General features: G+C 53.9%; 1 protein-coding gene across 1 annotated transcript; it reads left to right on the top strand.

Moving 5' to 3' along the window:
* Nucleotides 1–2,194: 2,194 nt before the first annotated feature.
* SBSN (suprabasin) lies at nt 2,195–7,104 on the top strand. The gene is made up of 6 exons (XM_054697107.1): nt 2,195–3,258; nt 3,616–3,702; nt 3,757–4,326; nt 5,985–6,050; nt 6,148–6,192; nt 7,020–7,104. Exons 1-6 carry the CDS (start codon nt 2,257–2,259, stop codon nt 7,041–7,043), a joined length of 1,794 nt encoding a protein of 597 aa, XP_054553082.1. The 5' UTR covers nt 2,195–2,256; the 3' UTR covers nt 7,044–7,104.
* The last annotated feature ends 8,917 nt before the right edge of the window (nt 7,105–16,021 follow it).

Here is a 16,021-nt window from a genome sequence, read left to right as displayed (position 1 = left end):
TCCCACATGGCGCGCAGACCTCTCCTGCTGCGAGCGCTGCTCCCCTCAGCAGTGTGCTTCATCAGTCTGCCTGTTCTGCTCCCTGCTCTGGCTCTGGTGTATTCTCTCACCCTCCCGCGCTTCTGACTGTACCCAGTGCTTGTATAAATAAATAAATCTTAAAAAAAAATGAACAATGATTAAAAAAATTTAAAAAAAAAAAAGAGAAGATAGATAAAGATGCCCCACCTCTCAATCTCAGGGAGGATTAGGATTCTGAAGCTCACCACTCACCCCTTCCACCCAGCAATCGCCTGGCCTGGGAAACTCCCTCGTTTAGGCACTGGACAGGGGTAGAAAAGCCACACCTGAAGTTGCCCAGGCATTTGGCCGTGTTCCTGGAGCATGAAACTGGGAAACAGATTCGATGAGCTCAAGCTTGGAGAGGTGGCACTACTTAGTCACCTTGGTAAGCAGAGACTGAGAAGGCAGAAGCTCCTGGGTCTCGGGGCCTGGGTGGAGCCAAGTGTCCAGGCTCGAGGGTGGAACCTTGGGCCCCCCAAGGGGAGTGGGCCTTGTCGCCTTTGAGCAAAACCTGAAAACACGTGCAGATTCTCACCACACCTGGACACCTACACACATACCTAGCCACCCCCGCTTGCCCACACCCTGCACCGCGTTCCTTCCTGACTGGCCTTCCCACCAGCAACCCCACCTCCACGCCCCTCTCTGTCTCTCCCTTTGGCACCAAAACCCAAATATCTTTCACCCTTGCACCCAACTGTATCCACCCACTGACTCCCGTTCTGTTCTCAGCCTCCCTCTAAATTAGCGCCAGATAGGTCTGCTACCCCAGGCCTGCCAGCCGCCACCCGGCCCTCCTTCCAAGGCCCTCTCCATGCCCAGGCCACACGCTCAATTGTTTCCCCCGCCAGCCTGGGCCAGTACGTCCTCGCTTGGGGCTTCAGGTCCGGACTCAGGAGGCCCCAGGGGGAGGTGGGCAGGAGGATAAGCTCTTGGCCCCCAGCCCAGGTTCTGACTGAGTCTCCTGCTGCCCTGGGTCTTCGGCCCCTCCCCAGGGCTGCCTCAACCGGCTTTTCAGGAGACTCTGCGTCTGTCCCAGCTCATGGCAATCAGCCCCCTGCCCTTGCCCAAGGGCTGGGAGGCAGGAGGCAAGGATTGTGCGAGGAGAGTGTGATTCTCGGCTCCCCAAACAAGCCGCAGCCCTCCCCCGAGAGTCCCTAGTCTACTCTGGCGACCCCAACACCCTTCCCTCCAGCACCCTATGAGACTCGGGCCTGGGCTCTCTTTTCTAATCCACCTGTTGGTTCAACCTGTAAATATTCACTAAGCCCCAGGCAATGTTCTAGAAGCTAGGGATATAGCAGTGACCAACACAAACATGGGCCCTGTCCTCTGGAACTTTACAACCTAGTAGGTGAGACAGACAATCAAAAGACAATTTGGGGGAAGAGCTATAAAACAAAAGGGTGATATCACAAAGTATAACTGGGGAATGGCTAGGGAAGTAGTTTTGCTTGTTTGTTTATTTTTTGAGAAGGTGACATTTGAGCCAAGAATAGAAGGAGCCAATCGTGTGAAGACTGAGCTCTGCATCCGAGGTAGAGAGAGCAGGAAATGCAAAGGCCAGGAGGCAGGAATTAGCTCAGTGTGTTTGAGGCCCAGGGAGAAGACCTGTATCCCTATGGCTGGAGGAGGGAGGGAGGGAGGGAGAGAGAGAGAGAGAGAGAGAGAGAGAGAGAGAGAGAGAATGGTAAGAACAAGGCCTGATGACAACCTTGGAGTCCTCCCTTCTCCTGATGACCCTCCCCATCTTTCTAGACTCTCATTGCTGGGTTAGTTGGATTCTGCGATCTTCTGAGTAGGGTGAAGATGTTGAAGAACCAGGCTGGACCACAGGGATGGAGGCTGATTGAAGGCGGGGTTGGAAGAGAGGAGGCCTGGCTAGTGGGTGAGGAATGAAAAGAGGCGGTGGTTGGAAGGGCAGACATCTGGGCTCTGGGGTGGAGGGCCTGAGCTGAGAAGGAGTACAGGTGCCATGTGAGTCTTCTCTATGCATGACTCATCCTCTCTTCCTCCTCCTCTTCATTGCTCAACCCAAATCTCTCTGGGAAACACCTCCCTGACTAGGGACCAAGTCAGTGCCTTACAGGGGCAATTGAGTCATGAGGGGTGGGGCTAGGCAGAGAGGCGGAGGATAAATAGCAGCTTTGATTCCCTGCCTCCTCTCTGCATTCTCCCCACCTTCCCAACAACATGCGTCTTGCCAGTGTGGTCAGCTCCTGCTGCCTCCTATTGCTACTGGGGGCTCTGCCTGGATGGGCAGCCAAAGATGACCCCCTGGAGAAGGTCATTGAAGGCATCAACCGAGGGCTGACCAGTGCAGAGAGAGAAGTGGGCAGGGCCCTGGAAGGCCTCAACAATGGAATCACTCAAGCTGGAAGAGAAGTGGAGAAAGTTTTTAGTGGACTTGGCAACGTGGGGAGCCAGAGCGGCAAGGAGCTGGACAAGGGTGTCCAGGGGCTCAACCACGGCTTGGACAAGGTAGCCCATGGGATCAACAATGGTGCTGGACAAGCCGGAAAGGAAGCAGAGAAGTTTGCCCATGGGGTCAACAGCGCCGCTGGACAGGTTGGGAAGGAGGCAGACAAAGTGATTCAGGGGGTACATCATGGGGTGAACCAGGCAGGAAGTGAAGCAGGGAGGTTGGGCCAGGGGGTCCACCATGCTATAGGGCAGGCTGGGCATGAGGCAGGAAGATTGGGCCAGGGGATCCACCATGCTGCTGGGCAGGCTGGGAACGAGGGAGGGAGGCTGGGCCAGGGGGTCCACCATGCTATAGGGCAGGCTGGGGATGCGGCAGGGAAGTTGGGCCAGGGGGTCCACCATGCTGCTGGGCAGGCTGGGAATGAGGGAGGAAAGTTGGGCCAGGGGGTCCACCATGCTATAGGGCAGGCTGGGCATGAGGCAGGAAGGTTGGGCCAGGGGATCCACCATGCTGCTGGGCAGGCTGGGAACGAGGGAGGGAGGTTGGGCCAGGGGGTCCACCATGGTATAGGGCAGGCTGGGGATGCGGCAGGGAAGTTGGGCCAGGGGATCCACCATGCTGCTGGGCAGGCTGGAAATGAGGGAGGGAAGTTGGGCCAGGGGGTCCACCATGCTATAGGGCAGGCTGGGCATGAGGCAGGAAGGTTGGGCCAGGGGATCCACCATGCTGTAGGGCAGGCTGGGAATGAGGGAGGAAAGTTGGGCCAGGGGGTCCACCATGCTATAGGGGAGGCTGGGGATGCAGCAGGGAAGTTGGGCCAGGGGATTCACCATGCTGCTGGGCAGGCTGGGAACGGGGGAGGGAGGTTGGGCCAGGGGATCCACTATGCCGCTGGGCAGGCTGGGGAGGAGGCAGATAAAGTTGGCCATGGGATCCACCATGCTATAGGGCAGGCTGGGAGAGAGGGGGACAGAGTAGTCCAAGGGGTCCATCCTGGATTCAACCAGGTAGGGAACCAATTTGGCTCAGAGGTGCACTATGCTGCAGGGCAGCCTGGGAGAGAGGGGGACAGAGTGGTCCAAGGGGTCCATCCTGGGTTCAACCAGGCTGGGAAGGAGGTGGAGAAGTTTGGCCAGGGGATGCACCATGGTGTTAATGAGGCCTGGAAAGAGACAGAGAAGTTTGGTCAGGGGGTGCAATACACTGCAGGGCAGGCTGGGAGAGAGGGGGACAGAGTGGTCCAAGGGGTCCATCCTGGGTTCAACCAGGCTGGGAAGGAGGTGGAGCAGTTTGGCCAGGGGATGCACCATGGGATTTACGAGGCTGGGAAGGAGGCAGAGAAGTTTGGTCAGGGGGTGCAGCATGCCGCAGGGCAGGCTGGGAAAGAGGGCGACAGAGTGATCCAAAGCGTCCATCAAGGAGTTAACCAGGCTGGGAAGGAGGCAGAGAAGTTCGGTCAGGGGGTGCACTATGCCGCAGGACAGGCTGGGAGAGAGGGGGACAGAGTGATCCAAGGGGTCCATCCTGGGTTCAACCAGGCTGGGAAGGAGGTGGAGCGATTTGGCCAGGGGGTTCACCATGCTGTTGAACAGGCCGGAAAGGATGCGGACAAAATGGTCCAAGGGTTCCATGATGGGGTCAACCAGGCCGGGAAGGAGGCAGAGAAACTTGGCCAAGGGGTCCACCAAGCTGCTGGCCAGGCTGGAAAGGAAGCGGAGAAACTTGGCCAAGGTGTCCACCAGGCTGCTGGCCAGGCCGGGAAGGAGGCGGACAGGTTGCAGCAGAATTTTCATAATGGGGTCCACCAAGCCGGCAAGGAGGCCAACCAGCTGCTGAATGTAGGTGAACAGGGGTGGGGAACTGGGGTAAAGGGGCTGGGGGAGGGAGAGGTTACACTGGGGGCCATTTGTGGAGCTCATGCAGTAAAAGAAGCTTGGAGGGCTTCGTAACTGTGTCCTCCTTTTTCCTCCTCATGTCCCTTACAAAGGAGCTGGTGGGGAGGTTTATGCTGTCTTAATCACAAAGCCCCGTATCATACAATGCGAAAGGCACCCAGTCCCATCCTTGAGCAGCTGCCCGCTTAGTGGAGGAGGTATAAAGAGAGGCACATGGGTCTCCCCGGTAGCGCAGTGGTTGAGTGCTGGGTTGCGAAGCTGCCTGCAGCCTCTGCAGCACCGGTTCGATCCCCGGCCACCAGGCGAGGGTCCCGCATGGTGCGCAGACCTCTCCTGCTGCGCCCGCTGCTCCCCTCAGCAGTGTACTTCGGTCCTTCTGCCTGTTCTGCTCCCTGCTCTGGCTCTGGTGAATTCTCTCACCCTCCCGCACTTCTGACTGTACCCAGTGCTTGTATAAATAAATAAGTAAATCTTTTAAAAAAATAAAAAATAACGAGAGACACAGGAAGCTTCTCTTGGTGAACGGGAGACAGTTGCAGAGGCCAAGCCTATTCTAGCGCAGAGGGGTGTTGAGCAAGCCCAGAGCACAGCATGAGGTCGAGGACTAGCTTTTGGAGATAAGTCCGGGTCTGTTTCATCTTCATAACAAGCCTGTGAGGTAGTCTGGGTGAGGATGCTGACTCCTTGATTCTTAGATAAGGAAACAGAAGCTTGGTGAGGTCTGACGGGGTTTGCCAAGGTCAGGTGGCTGGCGCACAGCTTTGGTGAAAAGCAAGTCAGCGTTCTTTTTCTTCCGGCTCACTGCTTCCTCAGAGGAGACCTCCTGGAGGATCTGGGATCCCCATTTCTGTGCCAGGAACAGACCTGGGAAGCCGGGAGAAGCCAGCAGTGACATTCATAGAAGAGCAGGCACCAAGTCGGGGATTATGGGGACAGGAGAAGGCTGACCCTGGCCCGCCTCAGCCCCTGCTCTAATCTCCCTGAGGAGTCTTTGGGACGCCATCTTGAAGACTGGCGCAGGCCTCAAAGCCCAAAGCTGCATAGGCTGCAGGGTGGGGAGCCAGGCTGGGGGGCAGTAGGGTGGGGAACCGGCCATGCAGAAAGCGTGCAGGGGAGGAGAGAGGCCCCTGGGACAGACTGTGAGAGGCCAGGAGTGGGTGGCTTGTTACGGGATTTGAAATCTGTGGTAGTAGCGGGGAGGCCCTGCTGAGTATCTGGAGGCAGGATTATGGCCAGGGAGCGACCTGCGTGAGAGAGTGGCATGTATAGAGGGGTGCATTTGAGGTCAAGGCTAAGGTCCTGGTATCTGCGTGGCTACTTTTAGGTTCTTTGCAGTCAGGCCCCTTCTCAGTGACTGGGAGGATCTCACTAAGTGAAATAAAGGGAAATAGGGGAAGACAGGTCAGTGGGGGGGGGGTGAGGGCAGACATCTTTCCCGACGGTTCTTCCCATCTCAAGCAGAGTTGAGGGCAGAGGTTAGCCTCTGCCTCCCACCTCAGCCCCAGTCACCCTAGAGGGGAGCAGGTGGCCGGGGAAAAGGAGACTTGGGAGAGCCCCCAAAGACTGAGGGGTTGTAATGACGGCCTGCACTTCACCCACAGGGCGGTCATCAAGGCGGATACACCGGCCAGCACGGAGGGGGCGCAACCACAACATTAACATCTGGAGTAAGTCCCAGGGGGAGTGGAGCCCGGCTGGGGTCCTCCTAAGTGGGTGGCGGGATGGGTGGTGCTGATGACTGACTCTCCTGTCCTTGAATTCCAGGCTTCGGCCAACAAGCCCTTCATCAACTTTCCAGCTCTGTGGTGGGTAAGTGCCCACGTGGATTCTATGTTCTGCTCAGTCTTGGGAGAGAGTCTCACACCCCCTTCTCACTGCCTGTTCGCAGACAATGGCACCCAGACAGACTCTCAGCCTAGGCAGACACCCCCTAACCCGTCTTCTAGGCCTGCTCTTTTCTTCACCTTGTCTTTACTGACATATCCGGTGTTCATCTTTTGCATGCCTTCGGTTCCCACCAAGGCAAACACGAGCTGGCAGGAGGGACCTCCAAGGGCCCTGGGGCATCTGGGAAACAGGAGCTGCTGAAATCACCCTTCCCTGCACCCACCTCCTCTCCTCATCACCTCCCAGGCATCCCTCTTGCCCGCTGTGGCGCTGCCTCGCCTGCCGCAGCCATGTGCAGTGCTGGGAACCCTTAGAGCCTGTCCCTTCCCTGGCTGACAGTCTGCCCCTCAGCTGCCCCCTCAGCTGCCCCCTACTCAAGTAGACTGCTGGTGTGCAAAGTCCTAGCTCCTGTTTGCACTGAGCACACCAGCTGCCTGAGAAGAGGACAAAGAGTGGGGGCGTGCGGCAACCCTAGAAACAGTCCGGAGCCCACAGGCACAACCTTGTTTATTCCTAGGCCCTGGAGGCAAATGGACCAGGCTTCTCGGTTCCTACAGGTCCCCCTCACTCCCCATCCCTGGCACCTCTGGGCCCCCACCCCTGCATCTTCCTCCAGATGTTCCTCAGAACACAGAGGTTCCCAGGCCCGAGCAGCCAGGCTCTCTGTGTCTCCAGGGAGTGAGGGCAGAGGTCTCGGTCTTCCAGGACCCCTGCGCCCTGCATTCACTTTGTCTCCTGTTCTCTTCCAGAGCGTCGCCAACATCATTCCCTAAACTGATGCACTGGCCTTGCTGAGCAGACTGACCTTCCTGTGGTTCTATCAGCTGAAATGACTGGAGGAGCTGGGGGTGGGGGAGGGGAAGGGAGCCATAGTTATCTGGTCCCCTAAAGGGGCTGTACTGAGATTTGTGAATAAAAATGACCACTGTACCCTCTCACCATGGTGCGCTGTGCTCCCTAAGAAGGGCTCCGTGGGGCGGAGGGGTGGGGGGTGGCTTGTCTTTTCTCATCGTGCCACTTTGCAGAAGATGCTGGGGGCTCTGAGGCACAGAACAGGCTGAGCTGGAGATTTCAGGCTGCTCAGGTGTGAGAGGGCAGTTGACAGAGACAAGCCAGGCTTCACTGGTGTGAGGTGATCCCGGCACTGGGAGGGACATGTATGCCGGGAAAGAGCCATTCTAGGTCAGGAATGGGATGGAAGCACCAGGGAAGAGAATGACTGAGCCTAGGTGGAGCCCATGGAGGAAGGCATCCTCAATCAAGGGGTGTGGCACCCAAGGCACCCAAGGCATGACAATGGTAACTGTGTTTATTGTGCAATTACTACCTGCCAGGCTCCCTGCAGGGCGCTTTGCATGCATGACCTCACCGAATGGCCCAACCACCCAGTTAAGTAAGAAGTACTGGTATTGATCCACTTTCCAGAGAAGCCCTGGGAGGCTCATGCTAGGTCAGAGTCAGCGAGTGGGGGCAGAAACAGCTGCCAGAGCTGCAGAGGATGTTCTGTGAATACAGGGGCTTTCCTGTCTCATGTAAGTCGTGAGGGGAATCGGTGAATTAGGACGAGAGGAGAGAGACCCATGGAGGGTCTCTCTCCACCATGGGGTGGTGGTCTCCTGGGAGGAGGACCCAAGGCTCAGGGGGAAGGCACAGGGTCACAGGAGTGAGGCAGACTGCATTCTGAGCACCTGCAAGCTTCCAGATTCTACTGAAGACCAGACATACCCTGAACCATTCATGCCTTCCACACCACAAAGGCAGAGTTCCTCTCCTGATCCCCACTGTGGGGATCGATGAGAAAAGGGAAGCTGGGGTGGGGAGGCCCTGGCCAGGGTAACCCATGGAAACCCAGCAGGCCTCTCTATTGTCAGGACCAGGCCCTTCCACAGTGGCCTATGGAGTCTCTAGAATACCTGCCAAGCCGGGGCTGGGTACTGGGTCAGGACCAGGTACCTGGAGCTAGCTGACTTCCCCTCTGGGGCCACATATTCCTCCTATAGAAAGGGAGGCGGGGTATCTGCAGGGCTACAAACATGGCTTTTGGCTCCAAAAATCCATCAATGGTGAGGCCAAAAATGGTAGAAAGCTCCTGCCCTTGGGGAAATAACAGGCTTCCTGGGAGAGGAGACATAAAAACAGAGTATGAAAACAAATGCAAAGCAAGGTATCAATAAAACCTAGAAAACAGGCCAGGGAGGGAGAAGCCTGCTTGAGCCCTGACATTTTATATTCACTGCGTTTTTTCCTCATTGGTATTTTTTTTGTTTTATGCAGAAAAGCAAGAGGTTTCTTGACAGATAAAGAGAAGGACAGGAAAGCACTCTGAGCAGACGGGGTCCGCTCTTGTGGGACAGTATCAGTTCAGTTCCCTCCCCTGGGTTCCTTCCCTCCCCCTGCAAGATTTTATCTTGGGGCCTCCCTGGTGGTGCAGCAGGTGGAGCGCTGCACTGTGAAGATGTTTGCAGCCTCGGCAGCGCGGATTCCATTCCGGCCGGCCAGGGAGCTACCCACATGGCGCAGCAGACCTCTCCTGTCTTGCCCGCTGCTCCCCTCAGCAGTGCACCTTGGTCCTTCTGCCTGTTCTGCTCCCTGCTCTGTCTCTGGTGAATTCTCTCACCCTTCCGCGCCTCTGGCCTGTATCCCAGTGCTTGTATAAATAAATAAATCTCTCTCTAAAAAAAAAGAGACTTAAAAAAAAAAGATTTTATCTTGGGCATTTCACGGCAATACCTGCAGCCCATGGGTTCTGCCATAATGGTCTCCTCTGCTGCCTTTATCACATGTCCATCCACCCAGCACATCTTTGATGTCTTTCGAAGTCAGAGGTGGACATGCGTTCCCCGCGTCTTAACTGACAGAACCGTTCATTCAGACAACTACCATTCAGTGTTGGACGCAGTTTCCTGGGGCCTGGAGTTGTCCTTTCTGAAAAGAGATGCTCCCGGGAGTTATTCTGTGTTCCGTTATGCAATAACCGTAATAAATTATGGTTTTATTTGAATGCGCCCTTCCTGACTGGGTTTGCTTGATGAAGGTCCCAGAAGGGCCAGAGAGATGTGGGGTGATGAGTGTACACTAGTTGGCAGCTCTCAACCCGGGAAGCTTCTGGCAAGGAGAGCTTGCTGGTGTTGAGGGCTGAAGAGGCACCAGCCTGAAGGCTGTTGTGCTGATCTCTGCATGGGACTAATCTCCTTGCCTCTCACCCCAATGCGGGCTCCTCACCCTTCATCTTTGTCTTCACTACCTCGACCAGCCAAGCTGAGCCAAGGGACACCTGTTTCCCTCAAGGGACATGGATCTTTTCCTTCATCGTGTTTGTGACAATTTGTCCTGCTGTGTGCTTCATCTTCATTTTCTTTCTAGACTAAGAGATTCCAGAAGGGAGGTCAAGGCCAGGCACAAACGTCGGGCAACTAGGGAGGGGACAGGCTGTGAGGAGACTTGGGAAGGCCTGTGGATTGAGTGTGAGCAAGAACGAGGCACCAGGGCCTTAGGGGGAGCCAGGGGAGGGAGGAACCCAGAGAGGAGGTGCCGGTTTCTGCCAAAGTGGAAGAACAGGGAGAGGAGTCTGGGCCGCACCCTCTCAGCCATCTTTTATTGGGAACTCACAATGTATGTGCTAAGTACTTGCAGATGTGATTCATGCACTTCACAATCACCCCAGGGAGCAGGCACAGAGACTGCCCCTCACAGGTGATGAAGTCGAGGGTCAGAAGGGAGAAAGTTGACTGAGGCCTCCCAGCTGGCTCAGGGGACCCTAGTCAGGAGTGTGTCCCTGCCATTGAGCTTTGCTGTAAGGTGGCCTGCTTTTGGGGGACCCCTCCAGGAAGAGGAGGTGTGGAAGGGGGCTACTTCAAAATAAGTCCTTGGGCCTCCCTGGTGACTCAAGGGGTTAAGGCGCAACCTATGAAGCTATCTGCAGCCACTCAGCACAAGTTTGACCCCCAGCCAGGGAGCTACCCACATGGTGCAGCAGACCTCTCCTGTCTCGCCCGCTGCTCCCCTCAGCAGTGTATTTCAGTAGATCCGCCTGTTCTGTTCCCCATTCTGCCTCTGGTGAATCCTCTCAACCCCCACCTCTGGCCTGTACCCCAGTTTTTGTATGCATAAATAAATAAATCTTTTTTAAAAATTAAAAAAAAAAGTCCTCTTAAACATGTTCCTGACTTTTATCAGCCTGATTCACAAAACTTGCTGAACTCCAGTGATCATTCACAAAAGCCTTTAATCCTCATACATTCAAAACAAATACAGAATTATGTGATCCCGAAATTCTATTTCTACCTAGATACCCTATGTCATTTAAAACATGTGTCTGCATAAAACTTATACATGAATGTTCATAGCCTCATTATCCACAAGAGCCAAGAGTGGAACACAACTCAAATATCTATCAGTTGACAGCTAAGTGTGATCTGTTTATCCAGGGAACAGGAATAGTATTTAGGCATAAATATGAACAGATGAAATACCAATGCAGGTTGCAACAGGAATGCATCATGCAAACACATAGTAACAGGGAAAGAAGTCAGACGCAAAGGGCCATGTTTGTATGATTGTATTTCTATGAAATGTACAGAAGTAGAAAATCTACAGAAACAGGAAGGAGATTAGTTGCCAGGGGTTAGGGGGAGAGAGAAATGGGAAGTGACTGTGAATGGGTAAGGGTTTCTTTCTGAGATTAAAAGATATTCTGAAATTAGAGAGTGGGGATGTACCCTTTACAATGGTGAATTTTGTGGTGTGTGATTCATATCTTAATCAACAAAATACGTTTTTAAATAAAACAAAATAAGCTTCTGCATTTGGCCCTTGCGGGTGTGTGTGTGTGTGTGTGTGTGTGTGTGTGAGAGAGAGAGAGAGAGAGTGTGTGTCTATGTCTCCAAAATTAAATAGCATCCCAGAAAGTATTCCAACCCAGCACCACCTGGGTGCCCAGCACCACCTAGGACATCCACAGAGAGCTCCTGTGTGCCAGGCACTGTTCTAAGTTCTTTGCATGCTTACCTGATGTAACCCCACAACCCCCCTCACAGTCAGGGAAACTGTCACACAGCTGGGCTGAGAACCTAGGCCACAGGACAGGAGCTGTGGACAAGGTGTACCAGTAAATGCCAGTGTGAGGCCCAGGACCCTGTGGGAGGGAGCAGAGACCACCCAAACCCACCTCCCCTCTACACTGAATTCAGCCTCCTCCCTGGTCTCCGTCTTACCCCCCTGGGCCCCTAGGAACCCTTCCTCCACTCAAAGCCCCCTACTAGTTCCTCTTCCTTCACAAAGTCCTCACTTTGGTCCCCAATGCCCCACGATCTGGCCTGGTTACCTTCCCTTACTCTAATGCTTCTCATTTTCCTGCTGGCTCCTGTCCCGATGGTCTTCAAATACAGTAAGCAGGCTCCTGCCTCAGTGCCTTTGCACGTCTGATCTTTGCTTGGACTCCTGAGCCCAGACAGCCTCGTGGCTCACTTTCCCTCTTCCTTTGGGCCTCAGTTCATGGGTCACCTCTCATAGAGCACTTTCCTGACTGCCCTACTGAAAACACCCTCTCTGTTTTTATTTCTCCACCCCACTTATATTTCTTCATGTTCTTCGCTGCCTGATATTGTTCCAATTCCACCAAAGGAGATTTTTGGTGGTCTGGTTCCATGTTGCACCCCCAATGCCTAGAACCGGCAGAGCAGAGTAGAAAGTCCTTAAATATTTGGTGAATGAGTGAAGTGGTGAATTAGAGAGAAAGGTCCAAACCAGAGGGTCTTGGCTAAGATGTGAGTGAAAAGGATTCCCGGACCTGAATCCAATGTGAGTAAGAGGGGGCTTCCCTACACTGGTGAGTAGGGACACCAGCAGGGCGTTTGAGGATTCAATTTAATTCTGCCACGATCTACCAGGAGGAAGCCTGAGTCCACAGGGAGAGGGCTCCGTCTCACAAGAAGGCCCTGTACTTCAAAGCCAGTCTCGAGCCTCAGTTATTTCCTGTGCTTGCCACCAACCAGCTACAGATTGGAGGTGCCCATCCTCAGGTTGTATTAATTTGTGAGAGCATCTTACAAAAGCCAGGAAACCTGTTTACACAATAGATCCCTAATTTATGACAAAGAATACCAAAGGACAAGAATCAACAGTCAAATGAAGAGATACCCAGGCCAACGGACGGTCTGTCCTTGTGTCCTTCTGTCCTAATCTGGAAGCTCTCTGACCCCCATCCTCTTGGGTTGCTTTGGAGGCTTCATTACTTAGGCCCCATTGATTAAATCATTGCCCACTGACAATTAAACTCCACCTCCAGCCCCTCCCTACTCACCCCTCCTTGGTGGTCTGGAAGTATCTGGGAATTCCAAGCCTCTCATCGCTGGTTTGGTTCTCTTGGCAAACAGCCCCCATCCTTACTTGCTTCCAAAATTCACCTTGTTCACATCACAAAAGACCTGTCTCTCTGGGTAGTTAAGAAATTCCAAGGACCTCAGGGAGATAGGAGGCAGGAACTGTAGATGAAGACCAAATATATGTGAGCAATATCTTTTGGTCAGCTGAGTGAGCAAGTAGCTATTTCTTATCAATCATCTTCAGTGGACATGACAGATCTGTGGATGTTGCCATGTGCTAGAGTGAAGGCAGCAAGGTGATGTAGGAGAAGAAGCTGTTTGGCATCAGAAAGGTCAGGGTGAAATTGTAACCGGAAGACAGGCATTCGGGCCACATGTCACCACTGAATGCCAATAAAGTAAAGACAGGAATTAAATATTTAAAGTGCGCTTTAATCAGACAGCCAGCAATCTGGAAGAGGGGGCTTAACACTGTAAAGAAGCCGCCTTCACCTTTCATTTCAGCTGGCTTTTTTTTTTTTTTAAAGATTTATTTATTTATACAAGAACCGGGGTACAGGCCAGAGATGGGGGCGGGGGGTGAGAGGATTCACCAGAGACAGAGTGGGGAACAGAACAGGCAGACTGACGGAAATGCACTGCTGAGGGGAGCAGTGGGTAAGACAGGAGAGGTCTGCCGCGCCATGTGGGTTTCTCACCAGTTGGCCGGGATTGAACATGTGCTGCAGAGGCTGCGGACAGCGTCACAGTGCGGCGCTCAACTGTCTGAGCCACCAGGGAGGCCTTCCAACTGGCTTTTTTTTTTTTTTTTTAAGATTTATTTATTTATTTATACAAGAACCGGGGTACAGTCAGAAGTGTGGGAGAGTGAGAGAATTCACGAGAGGCAGAGTGGGGAACAGAACAGACAGACTGACAAAATACACTGCTGAGAGGAGTAGCAGGAGAGGTCTGCGTACCATGTGGGACCCTCGCCCGGCGTCCGGGGATCGAACCGGCGCTGCAGAGGCTGTGGGTAGCTTTGCAACCCAGCGCTCAACCACTGCGCCACCAGGGGAGGCCCTCCAGCTGGCTTTTTATAGTGAGTTGAACAAAGAGAGTTCAGCAGTTAGTGGGCTTTCACCGCTGCCAGGAGATTGCGATGTCCAGCCCCTGGGGCTCCTTGCAGCCCTCCATCCCTGTGTGCTGAGGCCGGTCTGCAGATAGCACTGGACACTCTTCCAGATAAGTCCTTGGGCTGGAAAATTAACTCAGAGCAGACAGGCCACAAGCAATATGTGTGTGCAGATTTCCTACCATACTAGCTTCATGTCTCACCCTGTCTCCTCCCCATCCCTAGCCCCGATCAAAATGATCACACTCCATTTTTCCATCATAGGACCTTGCTTGGGATCTTGTCTGGACTTTACTTACCACCTCAGTAAAATGGGGATATTTACCTCTCAAGGAGACAGTGAGGACTCAGTGAGGTCATGCATGTAAGAACATCAGGTATTTCATGAATGTGCCTGAAGACTGATTTGAGGTCACCCCTCAGGTCTGGAGAAGTCCGGGGCAGTTTTTCCCAGAGGGCAGGAGGCTTGAAAATGGCTTGGAATGGGGCCTCCCCAGTGGCGCAGCGGTTGAGCGCTGGGTTGCGAAGCTGCCCAGGGCCTCTGCAGCGCTGGTTCGATCCCCGGCTGCTCCCTGGCCACTGGAGGAGGGTCCCACATGGCGCGCAGACCTCTCCTGCCGCCCGCTGCTCCCCTCAGCAGTGTACCTCGGTCCTTCTGCCAGCTCTGCTCCCCTCTCTGGCTCTGGTGAGTTCTCTCACCCTCCCCTGCTTCTGACAGTACCCATTGTTTGTATGCATGTATGTATAATTCAATCAATCAATCAATCAATTAAAAAAAAAAACTAGTGGTGGGTGCTTTTATTTAAAAAAAAAAAAAAAGGAAAAAAAAATGGCTTGGAATGACTCTGAGTCACCCAGTGACCTTCCGTGCTGATGTGCCCCGACCCTCTCTTGCACACTTGCTAGCTCCATTTTAAACAAAAAGGGCATGGGAGCTGAAGTGGCTATCGTGTACAACCATTGTCTGCTGCTCACCATGTTTTTCGGGTTCTTTCTGTGTATGGGTGAGTTGCCCTGGCTTTCCATTAACAGCAGTGATATAAAGCACTCTCTTTAAATATACTTCTTTTCTTAAAATACACTTAAAGGAGGGCCTCCCTGGTGGCACAGGGGTTAAGATGCAACCTGTGAAGCTATCCACAGCCACTGAAGCATGAGTTTGATCCCCGGCCAGGGAGCTACCCACATGGCGCAGCAGACCTTTCCTGTCTTGCCCGCCACTCCCCTCAGCAGTATATTTCAGTCATTCTGCCTGTTCTGCTCCCTACTTTGTCTCTAATGAATCCTTTCACCCCCCCCCACATCTCTGGCCTGTACCCCAGTTCTAATATGCATAAATAAATCTTTTAAAAAAATACTTAAAGGAAAGTGGCTTAAAGAAGAGTATTTTCCCCTTCATCACCCACCCTGGGGGCTGCAGACTGGCTAGTGATACCCACCCCCCTCCTGCCTCGCTACCCAGGGCAGAACCAAGTCACTTCTCTGTGGAGACAATGAAAGCTTTGAAAGGCAGGGAAGGGAGCAAGACACTCAGACTCAGAGCTGGGAGCCAGGTCTCAGGAGTGAGGCGTGCCTAGGCTTGGCGCCGGCTCTGCCCATCCTCACCGGGCTGTCTCTGAGCCACATTCTCTGTCTCTGAGTGGGGTAATAACAAACCCCATCTCTCAGGGCCGCCTGGGGCTTCAAGTCCTGCGCTGGGCACATAGAAAGCTCTTGATAAATGAGCGCTGCGGTGATTATTATTCCTCTGCCATTACTATCATTAGAGAGTAAGAGGGAATAACAGGAAGGCAGGAGCTGAGGAGGACAGACAGGGGTTGTGTTTGCATGGTAAGAGGTATTGCTGTTTCAAGTTGGGGTGCGGGTGTTCGGGGTGGAGGGAGAGACTGACTGAGAGACATTGAGAAAGGCGGATGGAAACCGGCCCCTCCTAACCGAGCGATGGAACCCAGTGATATGACCCGGTGCCAAGTGGGAGGACCCGGGGATCCCGGGAGTGGAGAAGCGGCCCTCTTGCACAGCAGGGATGGGAGATGCAGGGAGCACCTCGAGATCTGCACCCTGAAGTGGGCAGTGGGTGGGGAGCGGGCATGTGGCTGACCTAGGTGCCCAATGCTGACCCCTCCTCCCTCAGTCCCTCCTCCCAAGCCTCACCAGGGCTTGGGAACAGCCAGGGCCTGGGTGGGGTCGGCTGGTGTGGTCTCAGGAGGCTGTAGGATGGTAAACAGGATGCCTGGGTCAGCTGCTCCCTCCCTAGGTCTCTCCCTCCCACTCATTCCCTGGGGGAGGCTGACTGGCTCAGCTCCCCTGCTCC

This window comes from Talpa occidentalis, unplaced genomic scaffold (assembly GCF_014898055.3).
Source record: "Talpa occidentalis isolate TD23 unplaced genomic scaffold, MPIMG_talOcc4v2.1 talOcc4.17, whole genome shotgun sequence".
NCBI classification, from domain to species: domain Eukaryota; kingdom Metazoa; phylum Chordata; class Mammalia; order Eulipotyphla; family Talpidae; genus Talpa; species Talpa occidentalis.
The sequence above is the reverse complement of the archived record's forward strand: the minus strand, read 5'-3'. Positions and strand labels throughout refer to the sequence as shown.